At 43.4% G+C, this 21,924-nt stretch overlaps 1 protein-coding gene across 4 annotated transcripts in view; it reads right to left on the minus strand.

The window, feature by feature from the left end:
* NRDC (nardilysin convertase) overlaps positions 1 to 16,513 on the minus strand; it is a 93,637-nt gene extending 77,124 nt beyond the window's left edge. For 2 of the 4 annotated variants that reach the window (XM_010370417.1, XM_010370416.1), the window contains exon 1: positions 15,854 to 16,513. In XM_010370417.1, coding sequence (XP_010368719.1) covers positions 15,854 to 16,194 — 341 coding nt within the window. In that variant the 5' untranslated portion in view covers positions 16,195 to 16,513. The remainder of the gene's footprint in view (positions 1 to 15,853) is intronic. The other 2 variants (XM_030942861.1, XM_030942860.1) reach the window with 2 other exon arrangements.
* Between the last annotated feature and the right edge of the window lie 5,411 nt (positions 16,514 to 21,924).

Consider the following 21,924-nt stretch of genomic DNA (forward strand, 5'->3'; position numbering starts at 1 on the left):
CAGCCTGGCCAACACAGTGAAACTCCGTCTCTACTAAAACTACAAAATTTAGCCACGCATGGTGGCGCACCTGTAATCCCAGCTATTCAGGAGGCTAAAGCATGACAATCGCTCGAACCTGGGAGGTAGAAGTTGCAGCGAGCCGAGATTGGGCCACTGCACTCCAGCCTGGGCAACAGAGCAAGAACCTGTCTCAAAAAAAGAGAAAAAAGAAAAAAAGAAGCATTGTCAAATAAGAAATGATGTTGAACTTTGAGTTATATTTTTATTATGAATGTTATTAATATATGTTCCAACATTCTATAAGACTCCCACAATTCTGATATGTCTGGGCATGTGCTATCAGTCATAATTATAGTTACTATGTTAAATTGTAGGCCACAGAAATAACCAAATTTCCTTGTCAATTCTAACTATGACCATTTTCAGTTGTTTCCACAATTAACTGCTTAATTCTGATGCAGTTTCTGAAAACTTCACAGGCAAGCAAAATCCTAGTGTCTTCAAGGAGGTTCATGAGAAGGATGGAAAGGACTTTGACAGCACTTTTTTCTTTTTTTTTTTTTTGAGATGGAGTCTCACTGTGTCACCAGGCTGGAGTGCAGTGGCGTGATCTCGGCTCATTGCAACCTCCGCCTCCCGAATTCAAGCAATTCTCCTGCCTCGGCCTCCAGAGTAGCTGGGACTATAGGCGAACGCGCATCACCACACCCAGTTAATTTTCGTATATTTAGTAGAGACGGGGTTTCCCCATGTTGGCCAGATGGTCTCAATCCCTTGACCTCGTGATCCACCCCCACTGGCCTCCCAAAGCACTGGGATTACAGGCGTGAGCCACCACGCCTTGCGACAGGCACTCTTAAATACAGGTTTCTGTTAACTTTAGGATATTGACATTTGGACTGAAGAGGTCCCAGAACTCTAATGTAAACACTGGTCAGTTTCTAAAACTGCTAACCCAAGCAGGACAAAAATTAATTGGCCGGGCGCGGTGGCTCAAGCCTGTAATCCCAGCACTTTGGGAGGCCGAGACAGGCGGATCACGAGGTCAGGAGATCGAGACCATCCTGGCTAACACGGTGAAACCTCGTCTCTACTAAAAAAATACAAAAAAAGCTAGCCGGGCGAGGAGGCGGGCGCCTGTAGTCCCAGCTACTTGGGAGGCTGAGGCAGGAGAATGGCGTGAACCCGGGAGGCGGAGCTTGCAGTGAGCTGAGATCCGGCCACTGCACTCCAGCTCGGGCGACAGAGCAAGACTCTGTCTCAAAAAAAAAAAAAAAAAAAAAAATTAATTGAATACCAAGAAAATACCTTGCCAGATTTTCATGCTAAATCAGCTAATACTAACATTGTTTAGATATGCAATCTGAATGAACTCCATGGTCCGAAGTCAAATTACCTATGATAACTCATTCTAATAAACAGTGCTATGCATCTAAATTGGAGAGACAAAATTAGGAGGATATTAAGTCCAATGTTATCCATGGACTTGAGTCCTCAAAGCTTCCATTATTAAAAGCTCTGCAGTCGGTGACTCATCATAAGAGATTAAGTAATCTCAATTGACTATAAATGTGTGGGTGGGGAGGGGGCGGCGAATGTTCTAAATGCAAAAATGGTTTATGACCAATGTTTGGTTTGGCAAACCCATAACCAATCCTGGGAAGATAATAAAACTTCAGCTGTATTTCTCTCCAATGGGCCATTTAAACATTTATAGAGGCATTTTCTTCACTTGTCATTTTCAATGTATGTTTTCTGGTGGTACAGAATCTTTCTTATGTAGCCAGGCACAGTGGCTCACCGCTTGTAATCCTAGCACTTTGGGAAGCCAAGGCGGGCAGACTGCCTGAGTTCAGGACCAGCCTGGGCAACATGGTGAAACCCCGTCTCTACTAAAATACAAAAAAAAATGGCCAGGCCTCATGGCATGTGCCTGTAGTTCCAGCTACTCGGGAAGCTGAGGCACAAGAACTGCTTGAACCTAGGAGGCAGAGGTTGCAATGAACCAAGATCATGCCACTGCACTCCAGCCTGGGCAACAGAGCAAGACTTTGTCTCAAAAAAAACAAACAAACAAACAAACCTCTTTCCCACGTAAAAGGGCTGATACCATAACAGTAGCTAAAAGGCTATTAGGAAATGTGTTTTCCACATAGGCCATTCCTTGAGCAATCTCCAGTGATAGAGGTACTTGTTTCACTGAACAAGTTGTAAAATAGTTAAACAAGGGATTACAGGTAAAATAGCATTAGGCAAAGCTAACTGAACTGACTAGATTGCCTGGGTAAAAAGGCATTGCAGATTGATGACAATCAGATCCACTTAGAGTGGAAACATAAGTTGACCCTTTATAAAAAAGTCACTACAAGGCCTACGCACCTAACAATATAACCTCATGTATCTTCCACTACTAAACTCTGATATGAGTAAATACTGCAAGGTTTAAGGCATTATGCCAAAGCGTGTTTTCACCAGGTAAAAAGAAAGCTTTTCATGGTCCACTGACTGAGGACAATCAGCCCCTTCACAATCTAGAACCTGGAGACTGGATATCCAGAGAACATCATCAGAGAAAGACTGTCTTTGCAATGTAAACTACAGCAAAACTTCGGGACCTTGAACCTTGGGTTCGTAATCTCAACTCAAAAGGGCTTCTCTAGACTCTTGGAACTCTATACACATTGGAGACCTTAAGGTAAAGTTAACCAGGAAAGTTTCTCCCCAGAAGCAGACAGCATCCTAACATGGACAGCTTTTTCCCAAGATCACAGATGAAGACTTCTCTGCTACCATGAGACTCTCACCTCTCAACTTTTTCCTTGCTTATGCCTCTACAAACAATAGAATTGAAAAGGAGGTCTCCCTATGTACACTCATGATGTATACTTTTATTTGTGGAGGACTTCACAGACAACCTTTTATCTTTTTTTTTTTTTTTTTTTTTTTTTGAGACGGAGTCTCGCTCTGTCGCCCAGGCTGGAGTGCAGTGGCCGGATCTCAGCTAACTGCAAGCTCCGCCTCACCGGTTTACGCCATTCTCCTGCCTCAGCCTCCCGAGTAGCTGGGACTACAGGCACCCGCCACCTTGCCCGGCTAGACTTTTGTATTTTTTAGTAGAGACGGGGGTTTCACCGTGTTAGCCAGGATGGTCTTGATCTTCTGACCTTGTGATCCGCCTGTCTCGACCTCCCAAAGTGCTGGGATTACAGGCTTGAGCCACTGCGCCCGGCCTGAGAAATTTTAATAGTACCTTTGGCACTTTGTAATCAGACACAGAACATTGGTCTACTCCTCTGAACCAACATCATAGGTTAAAGAGAAAACTGCCAGGTAGTCTTCACCCTTCTGGATGGGCATCAATTTTGAGGTCTCTTTCTCCATGGTTTGGAATAAATGAGGCAATGCTTTGTAGAAGATTAATAAAAAGAATGCTTGGTTAAAATGAGCAGACTCTTTATCTAGTTCATTCTTTTATCTATTTGATTTTAGTTGGTTTGGTTCATGAGGACCCTGGCTAAGGAGCATACTCCAAACTCTTGGTATTACCATCCTTATATAGTCATAATAATAGTCTCCCTGGTGTACTGTATTCTCTGCAAAGTTTTTAAATGTTTGCATGCAACCATACCTAAAATGTCAAATGGTCTCTCTTCAACTAGAATGACAAAAACTCAAAAGAAATGTGTAACTGTAAGTACACTGTAACCTATGAAAGACATGCTGAGATGGGAAACCAAAAATCACAGTAACTGTGAGTGGCACTAAGGCCCTAAGTTTTGGTCACACTCACCTAAGTGAGTGCCTGACCAAAAGGGGGCAATTTAAAAACTATAGGAGGTCATTGTTTTGGACTGAGCTTGTCCACCAGGCCCCAGTAGAACACACCAAACCAAGATGGAGTCACTCATGCTAAATGCAACATAATCAAGCCAAAACTCTAAGGAAGCAAAGTGGTCCCAAACAGACTAGGGTTTATTTTTCTCCTGTAAACAGGAGAATCTAACACAAGGTCTCCTGTGCCCTAACACTTAACAGTTACCTGACATCCTTCTTCCCACCACACAAAATCCACCGTTCTGTTATTTCCCAGTGGGATTTGAGACTAAATAAGTATATTTCTCATGGTGGACAGAATGACATCAATGTGCAAGGTTCTGGTCAACCTCTCAAAGTTAAGTTCAGCCTAAAGGTTTTTCTGCACTAGCGAACTGAAACCTAACTAAATGTATGAACAGACTATAACCTACTCTTGTGCCAATCACTGAGTTTCAGCCAAAGGTGGCCAACTGTGCAAATGATGTTCAAATAAGGCAGACACCAAGCTATAACCAATATGACTGCTTCTGTACCTCACTTCCATTTTCTGTACATCACTTTCCTTTTTCCATCCATAAATATTCTTTGACCATGCAGCTGTGATGGAGCCTCTCTGAACCTATTCTGGTTCAGGGACTGCCCAATTCAGGGGCTGCTCAACTAAATTCTGTTAAATTTAGTTTGTCTAAAGTTTTGAACACACCACAGTATCTTATGGAAATGTTAACACATATGAGCAAAGATAAATCAACAATTTTCACTGCAAAAATGGTTATGATAGAGAAAAGGCAGAAATCACCCAAATGTTCATACATAAGGGAATATGCAAATAAACTATTCTATAACCATACCATGGAATACTATATACTCTCCAAGACCTCATTTTCATATATAGAAGAACTGATAATTCAGTTTTTAGCCTTAAATTGCTATTTCTAGACCTGCATAGATGGTGCTAAATCATTTTAGGTCAAAACAGGGTGTAATTATGTAATTACTAATTATGTAATAACTTATATAGCTTGTCACTACCTCCTCTCAAACTCTGTGGTCTCAAGTATTCATATAAGTGTGTATACATATATTATGGGGGGTGGGGAGAAAGATGCCAATCTTTCTCTAACAAAACCTCTTTTACCCTATTAAACCTGTCTTCCTTCATTTGGTTTCACTCTCCCACTGCTCCTGTACTAAGGATAAAGACTGAAGTAGATTTTAAACCATGTCCAAGAATCAAGAATGTGGTATTATCTTTATAATAAAGTACCCACCCACTCATTTTTGTTTCTGAATAAAATAAACCAACCTTTTGTGACGAGGCTGCTTTCAGTCACTAAAAATTTAAAACCACAGTTAAGAATTTATGTATTTAAATCCAAAAATGCTTGGGAAAAAAATAAAACAGAAGGACTTGAGACTACATGGCTGAAGTGAGAGGTGGCATGTTACATATCATAGGCATACCTACTTTTATTGTGCTTTATTAAGCTTCACTGTTACTTTTTATTTTATTTTATTTTATTTTATTTTATTTTATTTTTATACAGAGTCTCACTCTATTATCCAGGCTGCAGGGCTGTGGCATGATCTCACCCACTGCAACCTCTGCCTCCCAGGCTCAAGCAATCTTCCCACCTCAGCCTCCCAAGAAGCTGGGACCACAGGCGTGCGTTACCACACTCGGCTAATTTTTATATTTTCTGTAGAGACAAGGTTTTCACCATGTTGCCCAGGCTGGTCTCAAACTCCTGAGCTCAAGCGATCTGCCCACCTCAGCCTCCCAAGGTGCTGGGATTACAGGCATAAATCACCATACCCAGCTTACTTTTTTTTTTTTTTTTTGAGACGGAGTCTGGCTCTGTTGCCCAGGCTGGAGTGAGGTGGTGCGATCTCGGCTCACTGCAAGCTCCGCCTCCTGGGCCCACGCCATTCTCCTGCCTCAGCCTCCTGAGTAGCTGGGACCACAGGCGCCCGCCACCGCGCCCGGCTAGTTTTTTGTATTTTTAGTAGAGACGGGGTTTCACCGTGTTAGCCAGGATGGTCTCGATCTCCTGACCTTGTGATCCGCCCGCCTCAGCCTCCCAAAGTGCTGGGATTACAGGCATGAGTTACCGCGCCCGGCCAGCTTACTTTTTTTGAAAAACAAAAACAAACAAAAAAAACTGAAGGTGTGAAACCCTGAATCAAGCAAGTCTATTTTCCAACAGCATGTGTTCACTTCGTGTCTTTGTCACATTTTTGTAATTATTGCAATATTTCAAACTTTTAAATCATATTTGTTGTAATAATCTGTAATCATTGATCTTTGGTATTCCTATTGTAATTGTTTCGGAGAGCCACAAACCACACCCCCATAAGACATAATCGATAATTAATCAATAAATGTATGTGTTCTGACTGATCCATCTCTCTCCCTCTCCTGTGCCTTCCTATTTCCAGAGACACAACAGTATTAAAATTAGGCCAGTTTAATGGTCTCTAAGTGTTCAAGTGAAAGGATGACTTTGCACATCTCTCACTTAAAATCAAAAGCTAGAAATAAGTCTGGGCACAGTGACTCACACCTGTAATCCCAACACTGTGGGGGGCCGAGGCAGGTAGATCACTTGAGCCCAGGAGTTCAAGACCAGCCTGGGTAACACAGTGATACCCCCATCTCTTAAAAAAAAAAAAGCTAGAAATGATTAAGCTCAATGAGGAAGGCATGTCAAAAGGCAAGATCAGCTGAAAGCTTGGCTTCTTGCAGCAATCAGTTAGCCAAGCTGTGAATGCAAAGGAAAAGTTCTTGAAGGAAATTTAATGTGCTACTCCAGGGAACATATGAATGGTAAGAAAGCAAAACCATCTTACTGCTGACAGGGAGAACGTTTTTGTGATCTAGATAGAAAATCAAACCAACCACTACTTGGCCAGCTTACTATAATGGCCAATTATATACCAAAATACAGTCGTCCCTTGCTTGGTATACAAGGGGGACTGGTCCCAGGATCTCCCCTGTATATCCAAATATGCTCACACTCAAGTCCTACAGTCTGCCCTGCAGAACCCATATATACAAAAAGCTGGTTTCTCATCCTGAGAATACTTTATTTGCAATTCCCCCTTGGTTGAAAATTATCAGCATATAAGCGCAGTTCAACTGCTGTTGTTCAAAAGTCAACTAACTGCACTAGCTGTCTGTATGCAGAACTGAAGAGGGGAGGGATGAAAAAGTTAAGCTAAGCATGCCCCAGGTCATTCTACCACACTCACTTACCAGATGTTACTCCTTTTTTGGAGAGGAGTAAGAGAGAAAAGGGGGCCAGGTGCGGCGGCTCATACCTGTAATCCCAACATTTTGGAAGGCTGAGGCAGGAGGATCATTTGAGGCTAGGAGTTAGAGACAAGCCTAGGTAACATAGTGAGACCCCCACCTCTAGTAAAAATAAATTAATTAAGCAAATTAGCTGGGCATGTGCACCTGTAGTCCTAGCTACTTGGGAGGCTAAGGCAGGAAGACTGCTTGGGCCCAGGAGTTTGAGGCTGCAGTGAGCTATGATCATGCCACTGCACTACAATCTGGGTGACAGAGTGAGAACCCGTCTCTAAAGGAAAAAAAAGAAGAGAAAGAGGTTAAAACCATTTAACTGGGAGGGAGCGGTGGCTCAAGCCTGTAATCCCAGCACTTTGGGAGGCCAAGATGGGCAGATCACGAGGTCAGGAGATTGAGACCATCCTGGCTGACACGGTGAAACCCCGTCTCTACTAAAAAATACAAAAACTAGCCGGGCGAGGTGGCGGGTGCCTGTAGTCCCAGCTACTCGGGAGGCTGAGGCAGGAGAATGGTGCAAACCCGGGAGGTGGAGTTTGCAGTGAGCCGAGATCCGGCCACTGCACTCCAGCCTGGGCGGCAGAGCGAGACTCCATCTCAAAAAAAAAGAAAAAAACCATTACCTTAGCAAAGTCCCTCCACATAGAACCTGTGATTTCCCATATTATATAGTAGTTTCAAAGAAAAAAAAAAACAGAGGGGAAAAATTAGTAAAAAATACATACATATGTATATATGACTTTTTCCCCCGACCAATAAAACACATCCATCTAGAAGCAGTGGCTCACACCTGTAATTACAACACTTTGGGAGCATAGGCGGGAGGATCACTTGAGCCTAGGAGTTCGATGCTGCAGTAAGCTAATATGGCACCACTGCAGTACAGCCCGGGTGACACAGTGAGATCATCCCTTTAAAAAAGGACAAAAAAAAAAAAAGAGAGAGAGGTTGAGTGTGGTGGCTCATGCTTGTAATCCCAGAATTTTGGGAGGCTGAGGTGGGAGGACTGCTTGAGCCCAGGAGTTCAAGATCAGCCTGGGCAACAAAGGGAAACCTCATCTCTGCAAATAATTTTTAAAATTCGCCGGAGGTGGTAACACCTGTGGTCCCAGCTACTCAGGAGGCTGAGGTGGGATTGCCTGAGCCAGGAGGTTAAGGCTGCAGTGAGCCATGATCATGACACTGCACCCCAGCCTAGGGAACAGACTGAGGAGGCCCTGTCTCAAAAAAAAAAAAAAAAAAAAAAAAAAAAAGGCTGGGAGCGGTGGCTCATGCCTATAACCTCAGCACTTCGGGAGCCAAGGCAAGCAGATCACATGAGGCCAGGAGTTTGAGACCAGCTGAACAACAAAACCCCATCTCTACTAAAAATACAAAAATTAGCCAGGTGGAGTGGCATGTGCCTATAATCCTGGCTACTCGGGAGGCTGAGGCAGGAGAATCGCTCGAACCCGGAGACAGAGCTTGCAGCGAGCACACTAGCCTGGATGACAGAGCAAGACTGTGTAAAATAAAATAAAATTAAAAAAGCAAGCAATAACCAGAAAAAGTAGAAAATTTAAAACAAAGTATCACATCACTGTAGAATTTCTTCAGAGAAGTTCAAAACGAGGCCAGGCATGATGGCTCACACCTGTAATCCCAGCCTGGGTGACAGAGCAAGACCCCATCTCAATCAATGTCTCACTTTCCATTCATCCTTAACTCACTACACTCTGGTTTCTGCCTCCATACCACTCCTTTGAAACTGCTTTCACCAGTAGTAATTTCTTGAGTCTCCAAAAGAAACTCAGTCCTAGCACTACCTGACCTCTCAGTTTTATCTATCATCACTCCTTGCTTCAAGCATTCTCCTCCACTGGTTCATTAAAAAAAAAAAAAAAAAAAGCCACTATCAGCTGCTTCCCGACTGCTCCTTTTCAATTTCAATTGTTTATGGGTTGCTCTTCTTCTGTGTCCTTAGGAATATTCTTAGACTTAGAGACATCATTTGACTTGCTAAAGGTCACATACCAGTAGATAGCAAACTAGAAACACAAATGACAAAACAAAAAGTCATACTTTACATATCCCTATTCTAGCACCTATTATATTTAACGCATTTCAGTTTCAGTATCTGCTCCCTGACTCTCCTACAGCAGATCATAAGCTTCTTAAAAGCAAAAGAGTTTTTACCATCATTCAGTTCTTTAAAAACAGGGCATTTTTGTTTGTTTGTTTTCTGTTTTGGTTTTTTTTTTGGCCTTTTTTTTTTTTTGAGACAGAGTCTGACTCTGTCGCCCAGGCTAAAGTGCAGTGGGTGCGATCTCGACTCACTGCAACCTCTGCCTCCCGGGTTCAAGCAACTCTCCTGCCTCAGCCTCCCCGGTGTCTGCGATTACAGGCACCCGCCACCACGCCCAACTAATTTTTGTATTTTAGTAGAGACAGGGTTTCACCATGTTGGCCAGATAGGTCTCCAACTCCTGACCTCAGGTGATCCGCCAGCCTTGGCCTCCCAAAGTGCTGGGATTACAGGCATGAGCCACCACACCCAGCCAGAAAAACAGAGAGCTTTTTTGGTTTTTTTTGTTTTTGTTTTTTTGAGACAGAGTCTCACCCTGTCGCCCAGGCTGGAGTGCAATGGCACAATCTCAGCTCACTGCAAACTCCACCTCCCAGATTCAAGCAATTCTCCTGTCTCAGCCTCCGAAGTAGCTGGGATTACAAAGGCACGCAACCACGCCTGGCTAATTTTTTGTATCTTTAGTAGAGACAGGGTTTTACCATGTTGGCCAGGCTGGTCTTGAACTCCTGACCTCGTGACCCGCCTGCTCTAGCCTCCCAAAGTGCTAGGATTACAGGTGTGAGCTACCGCGCCTGGCCAACAGAGAGCTTTTTAATGCTTAATCTTATTTTCCTAAAACACACACACACACACACACACACACACACACACACACACACATTTTAGTTATAAACAATATATACTCCTTCTATTGTTACTAGCCCATCAGCCCACATTAAAGAAATCAGTCAGGCCCGGTGCAGTGGCTCATGCCAGTACTCCCAGCACTTTGGGAGGTCAAGGTGGGCTGATTGCTTGAGCTCAGGAGTTTGAGACTAGCCTGGGCAACAGAGCGAAATACCATCTCTTAAAAAAATACAAAAATTAACTGGGCATGATGGTGTGCACCTGTAGTCCTAGCCACTTAGGAGGCCAAAGTGGGGAGGATGGCTTGAACCTGGTAGGTGGAGGCTGCAGTGACTTGAGATCATGCCACTGCACTCCAGCCTGAGTGACAGAGCCAGACTGTCTCAAACACAAAACAAAACAAAATAAGGAAATCAGTCTAAGGAATAGTAAGAGACAAAAGATATGTTTATTAAAGTTATACTAGTATTCATAAGATTTAACATACTTCGACCTTAAAAGCACTTACTTTGTTAAATGAGTTTGAATCGCGTGAAGTAATACCCAGGTTACCTCTACTTTACAAGACAAGTGGGAGTGCAAAAAAAGAGATTTGGATTCATTTGTTCATTTGTATCAGACTAATGAATTGTTGTCAATCTCCTGGAATTTATGCACATGGAAGTCATAATGATATCTCTGTAGCTGTGAGATTTTATGATCATTTTAGCAATATTTGTGTGTCTGTGCGTATGTGAAACGAAACACACACAAATGAAATTACTGGCTCACGTATTGAATGAAGCATTACTGTTCCAGGAGTTTTCGTTGTAAATATCAACAAATAAACCTATTTTCTTCCCATCCAATACAAAAAAAAAAAAAAATTATCTTATTTCCTGGTGTATAGTTTTCTTCTGATACCTTAGATTTATATAAGGCCTCTGCTCAGTATAGGTGCTGCCAAAGCGAGCAAAAGGCTTCTGCTCAGAAGTGAGCCACTTCACTAGCAAACTTCAGGAAGCCAACAAATGTTAGTGTTCTCAATGCAACTGTTCCGCTCACTTGAATTGTGATTCTCCTCCTGTTCAACAGCATACAACAGTAAACAACATAATATTCAGAAATAGCCTGTACCTTATTCAGCATACACCCACCCATTATTTTCTATAATATACTGAAATTTTATTTTATTTATTTATTTATTTTTGAGACAGAGTCTTGCTCTGTTGCCCAGGCTGGAATGTAGTGGCATGATCTCAGCTCACTGTAACCTCTGCCTCCCGAGTTCAAGAGATTCCCCTGCCTCTGCCTCCCAAGTAGTTGGGATTACAAGTGCCTGCCACTACAACTGGCTAATTTTTGTATTTTTAGTAGAGACAGGGTTTCACCATGTTGGCCAGGCTGGTCTTGAACTCCTGACCTCAGATGATCCACCCACCTCCGCCTCCCAAAGTGCTGGGATTATAGGCATAAGCCCCCACACCCAGCCTGAAAATTTATTAAGATAACCATCTCCTCACTTGTAACAGTCTGACCAAAATTTAAATTAGAAGGGTTTGCCCTTCAGAAGTTTACATGCCTTTTCAGCCGGGTGTGGTAGCTCACGCCTGCAATCCCAGCACTTTGAGAGGCTGAAGTGGGCAGATCCCTTGAAGTCAGGAGTTCAAGACCCAGCCTTGGCAACTTGGTGAGATGCCCCCCCCCCCTCCGGCCCCTCACCTCCATTTCTACAAAAAATTAGCCAGACATGGTGGGACAGGTTGTGATGGTGCCTCTGTACTCCAGCCTGGGCGATGAATTGAAACCCTGTCTCAAAATTTTTTTTAATTATTAAAAAAATAAAAAAGAAGTTTATATACTATTTCGTTTGTTCTTTCCTCTTCCATAGAAATACAGATCATTTTACAAGCAGGTTAAACATGGAGGGTGCTTTGTACTTGTTTTATTCAATCCAAAATACCTAACATTAAGTGTTCTTCATTGTTAAAATTATTTGCTATTCAGAATGCACCATGGCCAGGCCAGGTGCAGCGGCTCACCTGTGCCTATAATCCCAGCACTTTGGGGGGCCAAGCAGGGCAGATCATCTGAGGTCAGGAGTTCGAGACTAGCCTAGACAACATGGCGAAACCTCATCTCTACAAAAAATTAGCTGGGCATGATGGCACGTGCCTGTAGTCCCAGGCTACCTGAGAGCCTGAGGTGGAAGGATCACCTGAGCCTGGGAGGTTGAGGATGCAGTGAGCCATGATCATGCCCCTGCACTCCAGCCTGGTTACAAAGTGAGATCCTGTCTCAAAAATAAAAATAAAAATAAAAAATAAATAGAAAACATCACTACTAATCCTGTCCAACTAGAATTTCCACTCAACGCCAATAAAAATTTGAATATCAATTCCCAACCTGAAGTCCCTTAACCCTTCTAGAAGAGAAGGGAATCAACACTTGGTGAGCATTTAATACAGAGCTCTAAAAAAGCATAATAGGTGTCCTGGAAATATGCCCAACATTTCCAAAAAAGCTGAATACAAATTACACATATGCTGAAGTAAAATTCCGCAGGCTATTAATAAATGAAGACTGGTAAATCTTTCAAGATATTATTTCACCACAATATTACTCTAAATGTGTCCTCCTCTGGTACTTATTCAAAAGATATATAATATGATGCTATGTACTGTAATGGATCATGTACAAAATCCTACTGAAATACAATGGAAGGAGGAATTAGTTCTGCTTAGAAAGACTTCACAGAGGGATATCTCAGCAGAATCTGGAAGGATAATTCAGCTCTCTGGGCTGCAGATGCCTCCTAAGGGTGTTTCTGGTTACAAAAATTCACAGAATTGAATTTGGGTAAGTCTTTAAAGATCACCTAGTCCTGAGATTTTCCACCTTGATTTTAAACTAATAACATCTTTTCTTCAAAAGTCTAATTGAAACTCCAGTATATAAAACAGGTAATATGGAAGGTAATATGCTCTTTTGAAAGGGGAGGGTTATTGAAAAACACTGTTGTTCTAACCAACCCCCTTCGTTTTTAAACTAAGCTGAAACACTAAGAAGGACAATGACTTGGCAAAAGCCACATAAAGACAAAAATGCAACAATTTATTCAAAGAACAACTCTTAAGCATTATCTCCTCTTTGAAGTCTTTCCTTTCTCCCCCAGTGGAATTTACCAATGTATTTCATTCCTCAATATATCTAGGACATACTTCCATTATGGCTTCTATAAAACTTTAGTGTCCTAATTTTGTTTTTTGAAACAGCTAAGGGAGCTTCCTACCTCAGCTTCCCAAGTAGCTGGGTCTACAGGCACACACCACCACACCCGGCTAATTTTTTCTGTGTAGAGACAGGGTCTCACTATGTTGCCCAGGCTGGTCTCGAACTCCTAGGCTCAAGTGATTTCCCTGAAGGTATGTACTGGCTCAATCATTTTTGTATATTCACCCAGACTAACATTTATTACATTGACCAAGTTTCAGAAAATATTTAATCTAGCTTGGTGCCTGGCACAGAGTAGGACTTAATAGGTATCTGTCAAACAAATTTACCAAAAATGCGGTAAGTGAAATAACACATCTAAAGCAGTTACAACAGTAGCTGAAACATAGTGTATATTCCATAAACATTAGTTATTATGTAACTTTATATAGACAGGAAAAAACCCTGAAACCATTATTGAACATTTGATCTGGAAGGCAAAAACTAAGCACCTTTAATCAGGTTTTCAACTTGCTAATTTATATATTGCCAATACAGGTTAAGTATCCTTTATCCAAAACACTTGGGACCAAAAGTATTTTAAATTTTGGATTTTTTTGGATTTTGGAATATTTGCGTATACATAATGAGGTATCTCGGGGATGGGACCCAGTATAAATACAAAATTCATTTATGTTTCATATATACCTTATAAACATAACCTGAAGATAATTTTATACAAAATTTTTAATAATTTTGTGCATGAAACAAAGTTTGTGTACATGAACCAACTATCAAAAAGCAAAGGTGTTAGGTGTGGACTTTTTCACTTGTGGTGTCATGTTGGCACTCAAAGTTTTGGATTTCCAAGCATTTTGGATTTTTGGATTAGGGATACTCAACCTGTACAACCACCTCTTTGATGAGAAAGAAAAAATTTAGCTCATTTATAAAGATCTCTTGACTCTGGCAGCCTGGAGAAAATGTACCTAGACTTGAAGTGACAGAAGAAATTAGGATGGTCCTAAGCTTGGGGCTAAGTCACTTCTTTCTAGACCTCAGTTTTGGTCATCTGTAAAAGAGGGGTGGTGGGAAGTGGAAAAGATTATAAGGTTCTTTCTTGCTCTAATGCTGTAGGGGCTTATAACAAATTTAGAGCTAGAATCCTTCAGTTTTCAATTCACATGAGCAAGAACTTTGTAAAAAATCAGCAAATGGGCTGGGCGCGGTGGCTCACGCCTGTAACCCCATCACTTTGGGAGAAGAGGCGAGCGGATCACGAGGTCAAGAGATGGAGACCATCCTGGCCAATATGGTGAAACCCCGTCTCTACAAAAAATACAAAAAATTAGCTGGGTATGGTGGCGAGCACCTGTAGTCCCAGCTACTGGAGAGGCTGAGGCAGGAGAATCGCTTGAACCCAGGAGGCGGAGATTGCAGTGAGCCGAGATCGCGCCACTGCACTCCAGCCTGGTGACAGGGCGAGACTCTGTCTCAAAAAAAAAAAAAGAAAGAAAGAAATCAGTAAATGATACACTGAATTTGGTGTCAGATAGTAGGGGTCATTATACCAGCTCTGTTATTATTTAGCTGTGTGATTCGGAGCAAGAAGCAAACCCTCTGGGTCTCAATTTCCTCAGTCTGCTCAACAAAGTTGTTAGACAATATAAACTCTATTTAAAATACATCAAAGTCCAGGCCGGGCACAGTGGCTCATGCCTGTAATCCCAGTACTTTGGGAGGCCAAGGCAGGAGGATTCCCTAAGCCCAGGAGTTTGAAATTAGCCTGGGCAACATCGCAAGACCCAGACTCTCATTAAAACACACACACACACACACACACACACACACACACACACACACACACACAAGATACATCATAGTCATGATACTCCATGAAATAAGCTACCTCTGAAGGAGATATTCAGGTGGGGACTGAATCACCAATTATTAGAAATGTTTAGAAGACGCCTGCACAAACCAAAAGTAGAGAATTTCAAGATTAGAAGAAACCTTACAACTCACCCAACTGAGACCCAAGTCCTCTCTAATATATTCCTGGAAGAGGTCGCCCAACCATTTTAGTAACGGAGAACTACCCATGGAAACAAGCCACTTCAATTTAGGCCAAGTATGATGCAAAGTTACTTTACTGAAACCACACCATCCTCTGGTAACTTTCCTCCACTAGTTTCATCTATCACTTAAGTGTCCCTCAAATATTTTGGATAGTGATAATACGCTCCTTAAATACCCTGTCCTCCAAAATTAAAGTATCCAACTCCGTCAACCTTTTCTGGTAACATGATACCAAGACTCCCTCATCCTTCAGGCTGCGTTCCTCAAATAAACCTCCATTCTTGCTTTAGCGACTGTATTCAAATGACTCGATAAGCTTCTCCCATTCTGACATCTTAGAACCCAAGATTTCCCACTTGCCCAGAGGCTTACCACAGGGAAGCCTCTAATCACGCTTGCCACCTCCACCCACGGAAGCATTTGGGGTGGAAAATGTGCCCTGTTGCTCCACTGGGAGACATGGAGACAAGAAGTCACGGCGGCACCGACAGAGAAGCCGGCACACTGTTAGCCTCCCCAGTGCAAGCCTCCTCCCTCACCGGTATTGCTTGGGGTCGCTGGGAGACTTGACGATCTCAGGGTCCCCGGCATTACTGAGAGACCCCCTCCGTCCCTCTTCCTCAGATTCATCCGCTCCTAGACGGGCAACCCGACTGTTCTCGCCCAGATCCTGTCCATTGGGCTGCAGGTCAGGGCAGCTGCAGGTGGACTTCGCCTTGTTCCTTCCAGGCATGGCCAGAATAGGAAAGGATCTGGCAGGAGCAGAGTCTTCGCACCGACCCCGCGTTTCGATTCGCCAGAGCGCCGCGAGCTCCCGCCCGGCCTCACACAACTTCCTCCGGGTGGCACAGACTGCAGCAACAGTGACTCTCCTCAGCATTCACCACCAAGCTGGAGCGATGGACATCCCGCTTCCCAGGACCCACCTCCTCCGCGTTCCAGAGGCGGTGGCGGCCGGCGCTGGTGCTGCTGCAGCAGCGGGAAACAGGCCTGAACCCCTCCCCCAACCCAGTCTCCCTCACGCTGACTTCCCTCATCCCTCCGCCCTCCCGGCCGCCGATGACGCTCCTGATTTTAGCCAATCATGAGGCAAGAAAGCAGTCACGCTCACGTAAGCAACCAATGAGAACAGGAAAGGAGAGGAACCAACGTGACCCGAACTGATTCTCGGAACAACCAGCGAGCATTTCGAAACCCAAGTGGGCGGGGCGAGGGAGAAGAGGCGGAGAGAGTGGCGCGGAGGACGACGGAAGAAGGGCACCTGGCGCGTTTATGACGTACGCAGGAAGTGTTTTGTGCAACCACTGAGTAGTCCTCCGCGTCTCATAGAAAAATATTCCCCCAATGAGAAAACTGAGAAACGAGCGCAGAGAATTAATTCCAAAGTTTTAAAATTTCCCATTCATGTCATAGTTTGAGTACCCTACCCCGCGGACCTGGGGCAAGCCTTCGGCTGTGACTCAGCATGTAAAAAACCAGACCGCCGGAAGTATTTTCCTACACCCGCCGGATGGACGCTTGCTCCCCAGCGCCGCAAATACTAATTGGCTCTTCCCTACCCTACAGCGGGCCGTAAGCTGGTGGGGTTTCATCCTCAAGGCCTAAGAAAGTGCTAAAAAGACCGGTCTGGACGTGCTCACTCTTCTGTGCGAAAACATTTTTTAGCTCCTCCAGCCTACTGTTACATTCGGCCAGTTTTTGAGCAGCTACAGCGTCTGCTGCCTTCAAGTCTCCTTTCGCAGTTTTTCCCGCTAGCAATGGCCTTTGGTGAACAATGTAAAATGTGACGGAAATACAAACATAAATGACAGCTAAAAAGCAGCCGAAATTAATAAGATGCACTATACTGACACCATGGGGTAAGAGATCCTAGCTCATGCATATGAATGAATGGAGAAAGACCTGAAGCAGGGAGATGTGTTGATAGTTACTGTATCTTCGAGGTTTTCGAGACCTCTTCTGAGTTCCAAATGCAAGGAATACAACCATGAACAAAACAAAACTTGCTTCAGGCTGGGCGTGGTAGCTCACACCTATAATCCTAGTACTTTGGGAGGCCGAAGCGGGAGGATTGCTTGAGCCCGGGAATTTGGTACCAGCCTGGGCAACATGGTGAGACCCCCGTCTCTACAAAATTCTTTTTTTAATTTAGCCAGGGGTGGTGGTGCGTGCATGTGGTCGCAGCTACTCAGGAGGCTGAGACAGGAGGAACGCTTGAGTCCGGGAGGTCGAGGCTGCAGTGAGCCATGATTGCAACACTGCACTCCAGCCTCGTTGACACAGTGAGACCCTGTCTAAACAACAACAATAAAAATTTTAAGCCTTGCCTTCGTGGAGCTTGCATTCTAATGGAAAGGAACAGTAAAATATGTCAACTAAAGAAAATCAGGCTTTTAAATAATTCAAGTTAGCTTTCTTCAGAAGTCTTACTGAGGACTGCCACCTGGGAGAGTCAGAGTTTTTTAGACTGCTCCAAAGCAGTGTTTCAGCCCGCAGCTTATATACAGGTGGTGGCCGCTCTGCATGTGCTTGGAAGTTAAATCAAATGAAAAGAAAGGCTGTGGTGGTGGCTCGGGCCTGTAATCCCAGTGCTTAAGGAGGCTGAGGCAAAAAGATTGCTTGAGGCCAGGCGTTTACAACCAGCCTGTGTAACATATCAAGACTCTGTCTCCACACACATAAAAAAAAAAGCAAGGCGTAGTAGAACATGTCTGTAGTCCTAGCTACGGGAGAGGCAGAGGTAAAAGGATTGCTGGAACCCCTGAGTTTGAGGTTACAATGAACTATGATTGTGCCACTGCATTCTAGCCTGGCATTCTAGTCTTGCATTCTTGCTCTAACACAGCAAGACCTTGTCTCTAATAAAAAAGAAAAAAACGTACTCAGGAGTTAACACTAGAGCAAAATCTCACTAAGGTTTGGGTGGAAGAGAACACATGTTTATAGATTATGGAGGCATAGTCATTAATCCTGTCAGACATGTACAGGAAGAGGCAAGGTCAAGGATCGTTGGATTTATCTTTTCTAAAAATGCAGTAATTCAGGCAAGAGACATGGGAACTTGTGCTCTATCCTACTTATCTTCAGGGTATTCTGGAGGGCTGTGTGTAGTCACTGTCTGAAGCTGTGAAATTCTGCTAGCCAGAGAGTTTGTGAAATTCTGCTGGTAAACAGAATGAGCAGACATGGCTTCTTATGTTTGCTACTTTGTCTCGCATGTCCAAAAAACAATAAATGCAATGAAGACAAAGTGTATGGGATAGGAAAATAAGGAGTTAGGGAGGAAGGGTACAATGATTTAGGTAGAAAACGATGCAACCTAAACTGGAGCAGATGAGGTAAATTGAAAAATACTGTTCAAATATCCCAGTTTGTTTCCATACATCTCTTCAAGAACTTACCAGTTTTTAAACTAAGCAACTCCACTAGACTTCCCTTCTTCAGAGCAGGAGGTTGTTGTTGGTTTTGTTTGTTTGTTTAGACATGAGTTCTCACTGTGTCTATCCAGGCTGGTCTCAAACTCCTGGCCTTAAGCCATCCTCCCACCTCAGCCTCCCAAATCACTGGGATTACTATAGGCATAAACTACTACATCTAGTTCACAGCAGTGGTTTTTAATTAAATTGTTCTAACTGGATACAAAGGTGGGCTGGATCCAATGGCGTGTGTCTGTAGTCCCAGCACTTTGGGAGGCCGAGGAAGATGAATCGCTTGAGCCCAGAAGTTTGAGACCAGTGAACATAGAGAAAACCCATCTCCACAAAAAATACAAAGAATTAACTGGGTGTAGTGATGCATGCTTGTAGTCCCAGCTACTTGAAAGGCTGAGGTGGGAGGATCACCTGAGCCCAGGAGGTCAAGGCTGCAGCAAGCCATGATCATGCCACTGCACTCCAGCCTGGGTGATAGAGTGAGACCCTGTCTCAAAAAAAAAAAAAAAAAAAAAAGAGAGAGACAAAGATTGCATCCTGAAGTGTGAGCTGCTTTATAAAGAGGTCTCTGGCAGAGGTTGCGGTGAGCCAAGATTGCACCACTGCACTCCAGCCTGGGCGACAGAGCAAGACTCTGTCTCAGAAAAAAAAAAAAAAAAGTCTCTGTGTGGTGGGGGGTGCCTGTAATCCCAGCTACTCAGGAGGCTGAGCCAGAGAATTGCTTGAACCCAGAAAGCAGAGATTGCAGTGAGTGGAAATTGTGCTACTGCACTCCAGGCTGGGCGACAGAGTGAGACTGTCTCAAAATAAAAAATAAAAATAGTCGGGCACGGTGGCTCAAGCCTGTAATCCCAGCACTTTGGGAGGCCAAGACGGGCAGATCATGAGGTCAGGAGATCGAGACCATCCTGGCTAACACGGTGAAACCCCGTCTCTACTAAAAAAATACAAAAAACCAGCCGGGCGAGGTGGCGGGTGCCTGTAGTCCCAGCTACTCGGGAGACTGAGGCAGGACAATGGCGTAAACCCAGGAGGCGGAGCTTGCAGTGAGCTGAGATCTGGCCACTGCACTCCAGCCTGGGCGACAGAGCAAGACTCCGTCTCCAAAAAAAAAAAAAATTAAAAAAATTAAAAAATAAAAATAAAAGTCTCTGAATCTTACAGGTTACCAGACTGTAGAAATATGGTAACATGCACAGGAAAGATACCTCTGATGCTGAGCCCAACACAGTTCTAACTCCATAGCACACGTGAGGCAGTCCATTCTTCATTCAGCCAACAAATTGAGCTCGTGGTATGTGCCAGACACTGGGAATACAGTGATGAACAAGAAATTTTCCTGTTCTCTTGGAACATAAAAGAGAACTAATGGGAGAGACAGACATTAAACAAACACACAAATTTTAAATTTATAACTGTGAGTAGTTCTGGAAAGATATATACAAAGGGACCTAGACTGGTCAGAGAGTTACTCTAAAGAAGAGAAATGGGCCAGGCATGGTGGCTCATCCCTGTAATCCCAGCACTTGGGGAGGCAGAGGTGGGCTGCTTAGATCATGAGGTCAGGAGTTCGAGACCAGCCTGGCCAACATGTTGAAACCCTGTCTCTGCTAAAAATAAAAATTTTTTTAAAATTTAATTGAGCATGGTGGCATGCATCTGTAATCCCAGCTACTAGGGAGACTGAGGCAGGAGAATCACTTAAACCTGGGAGGCAGAAATTACAGTGAGTCAAGATCGTACCACTGTACTCCAGCCTGCGAGACTCCAACTCAAAAAAAAAAAAAAGTAAGGGAAATGTAAATTAACTTTTGAAAAATGTATAGGAATTGGGTGTAGGAATATACATACTTGTTCAAAAGCCCTGAGAAAGCAAGTCAGTATGGCTAAATTTTAGTGTACTAATCTGGAATCAAAGGGGAAAGGAGTCCATGGTCGAGATTATATAGAACCTTCCTATGAGTAAGAGGTCATTGCCTGATCTGTTTTATATATCACTGGATCCCCAGCTTCTAAAATAGTTTCTGGTACTCAGTAGATAATGGTTGAACAAAAGAAAAGAGAGGGTGTGATCACAAGTGTTTTCCAAGTAGACCACTCTGGCTCATGTATGAAAAATATTGGATAGTGGGGGCAAAGGTAAGACGAGGAAAAAAGAGCAGTTAGAAGGCTGCTGAAATATAGGCAATAGAAAGTGATACCTTGGATTTGAGGAGTGATAGTGGTGATGGAAAGATGTGGATAAATAATATGTATTCAGGAAGCAGAATTGCCCAGGTTTAGGTAGTAATTGATTTGATGTGGGAGAATGAAAAGTGTTAGGTATAACTCCCTGCTCTCTGGTTTTCTGGATGGATCGATGATGGTGCCAGTAACTCAGTAAACAGGAAATTCTGAAAAAGGAGCAGTTTTGATAGGAGAAGAGTATACTAGCTCAGTTTTGGACATATTAAGTTTGAGTTTTCGTGAGATACACAGATGAAGAACAGGTCTGAAGCTCAGAAAAGAGACCTAAATTGGAGATAAAAATTTGAGGTTTATTGGTTTCTAGGTGGTGACCAAAGCTTATTGAATGACATCACCTACATTGAGATGGGGAAGTGAAGAAAGGGCCCAAGGAGAAAGCCTCAAGGAACTTATAGAAGAGGAAGAACTCACAAAAGAGACTGAGAAGGAACTACCAGGGTGTTAAGAAGAAAACTTGTGTGATCACAGGAAAAATACCTCTGATGCTGAGCCCAATACAATTCTGAGCCCACAGCACATGTTAGAAGTGTCAGATCAGAGGCCCGGTGCAGTGGCTTATGCCTGTAATCCCAGCACTTTGGGAGGCCAAGGCAGGAGGATCAATTGAGGCCAGGAGTTCAAGACCAGCCTGGCCAACAGGGCGAAACCCTGTCTCTACTAAAAATACAAAAATTAGCCAGCTGTGGTGGTACACGCCTGTAATCCTAGCTACTTGGGTGGCACACGCCTTTAATCCCAGCTACTTGGGAGGCTGAGGCGAGAATTGAACTCCGTCTCAAAGAAAAAGAAGTCTCAGATTAGATATATAAAATATAAGAATTGGCAAGGGATCTCAGAGGTATTTTAGTCTGGTGTCTTCAGATATAAAGATAAATACCTATTCAGATGAAACTCACAAATGACCAATGGGCATAGACAGGACTTCCAAACCA

The sequence above is a fragment of the Rhinopithecus roxellana genome, chromosome 12, assembly GCF_007565055.1.
Source record: "Rhinopithecus roxellana isolate Shanxi Qingling chromosome 12, ASM756505v1, whole genome shotgun sequence".
Lineage (NCBI taxonomy): Eukaryota > Metazoa > Chordata > Mammalia > Primates > Cercopithecidae > Rhinopithecus > Rhinopithecus roxellana.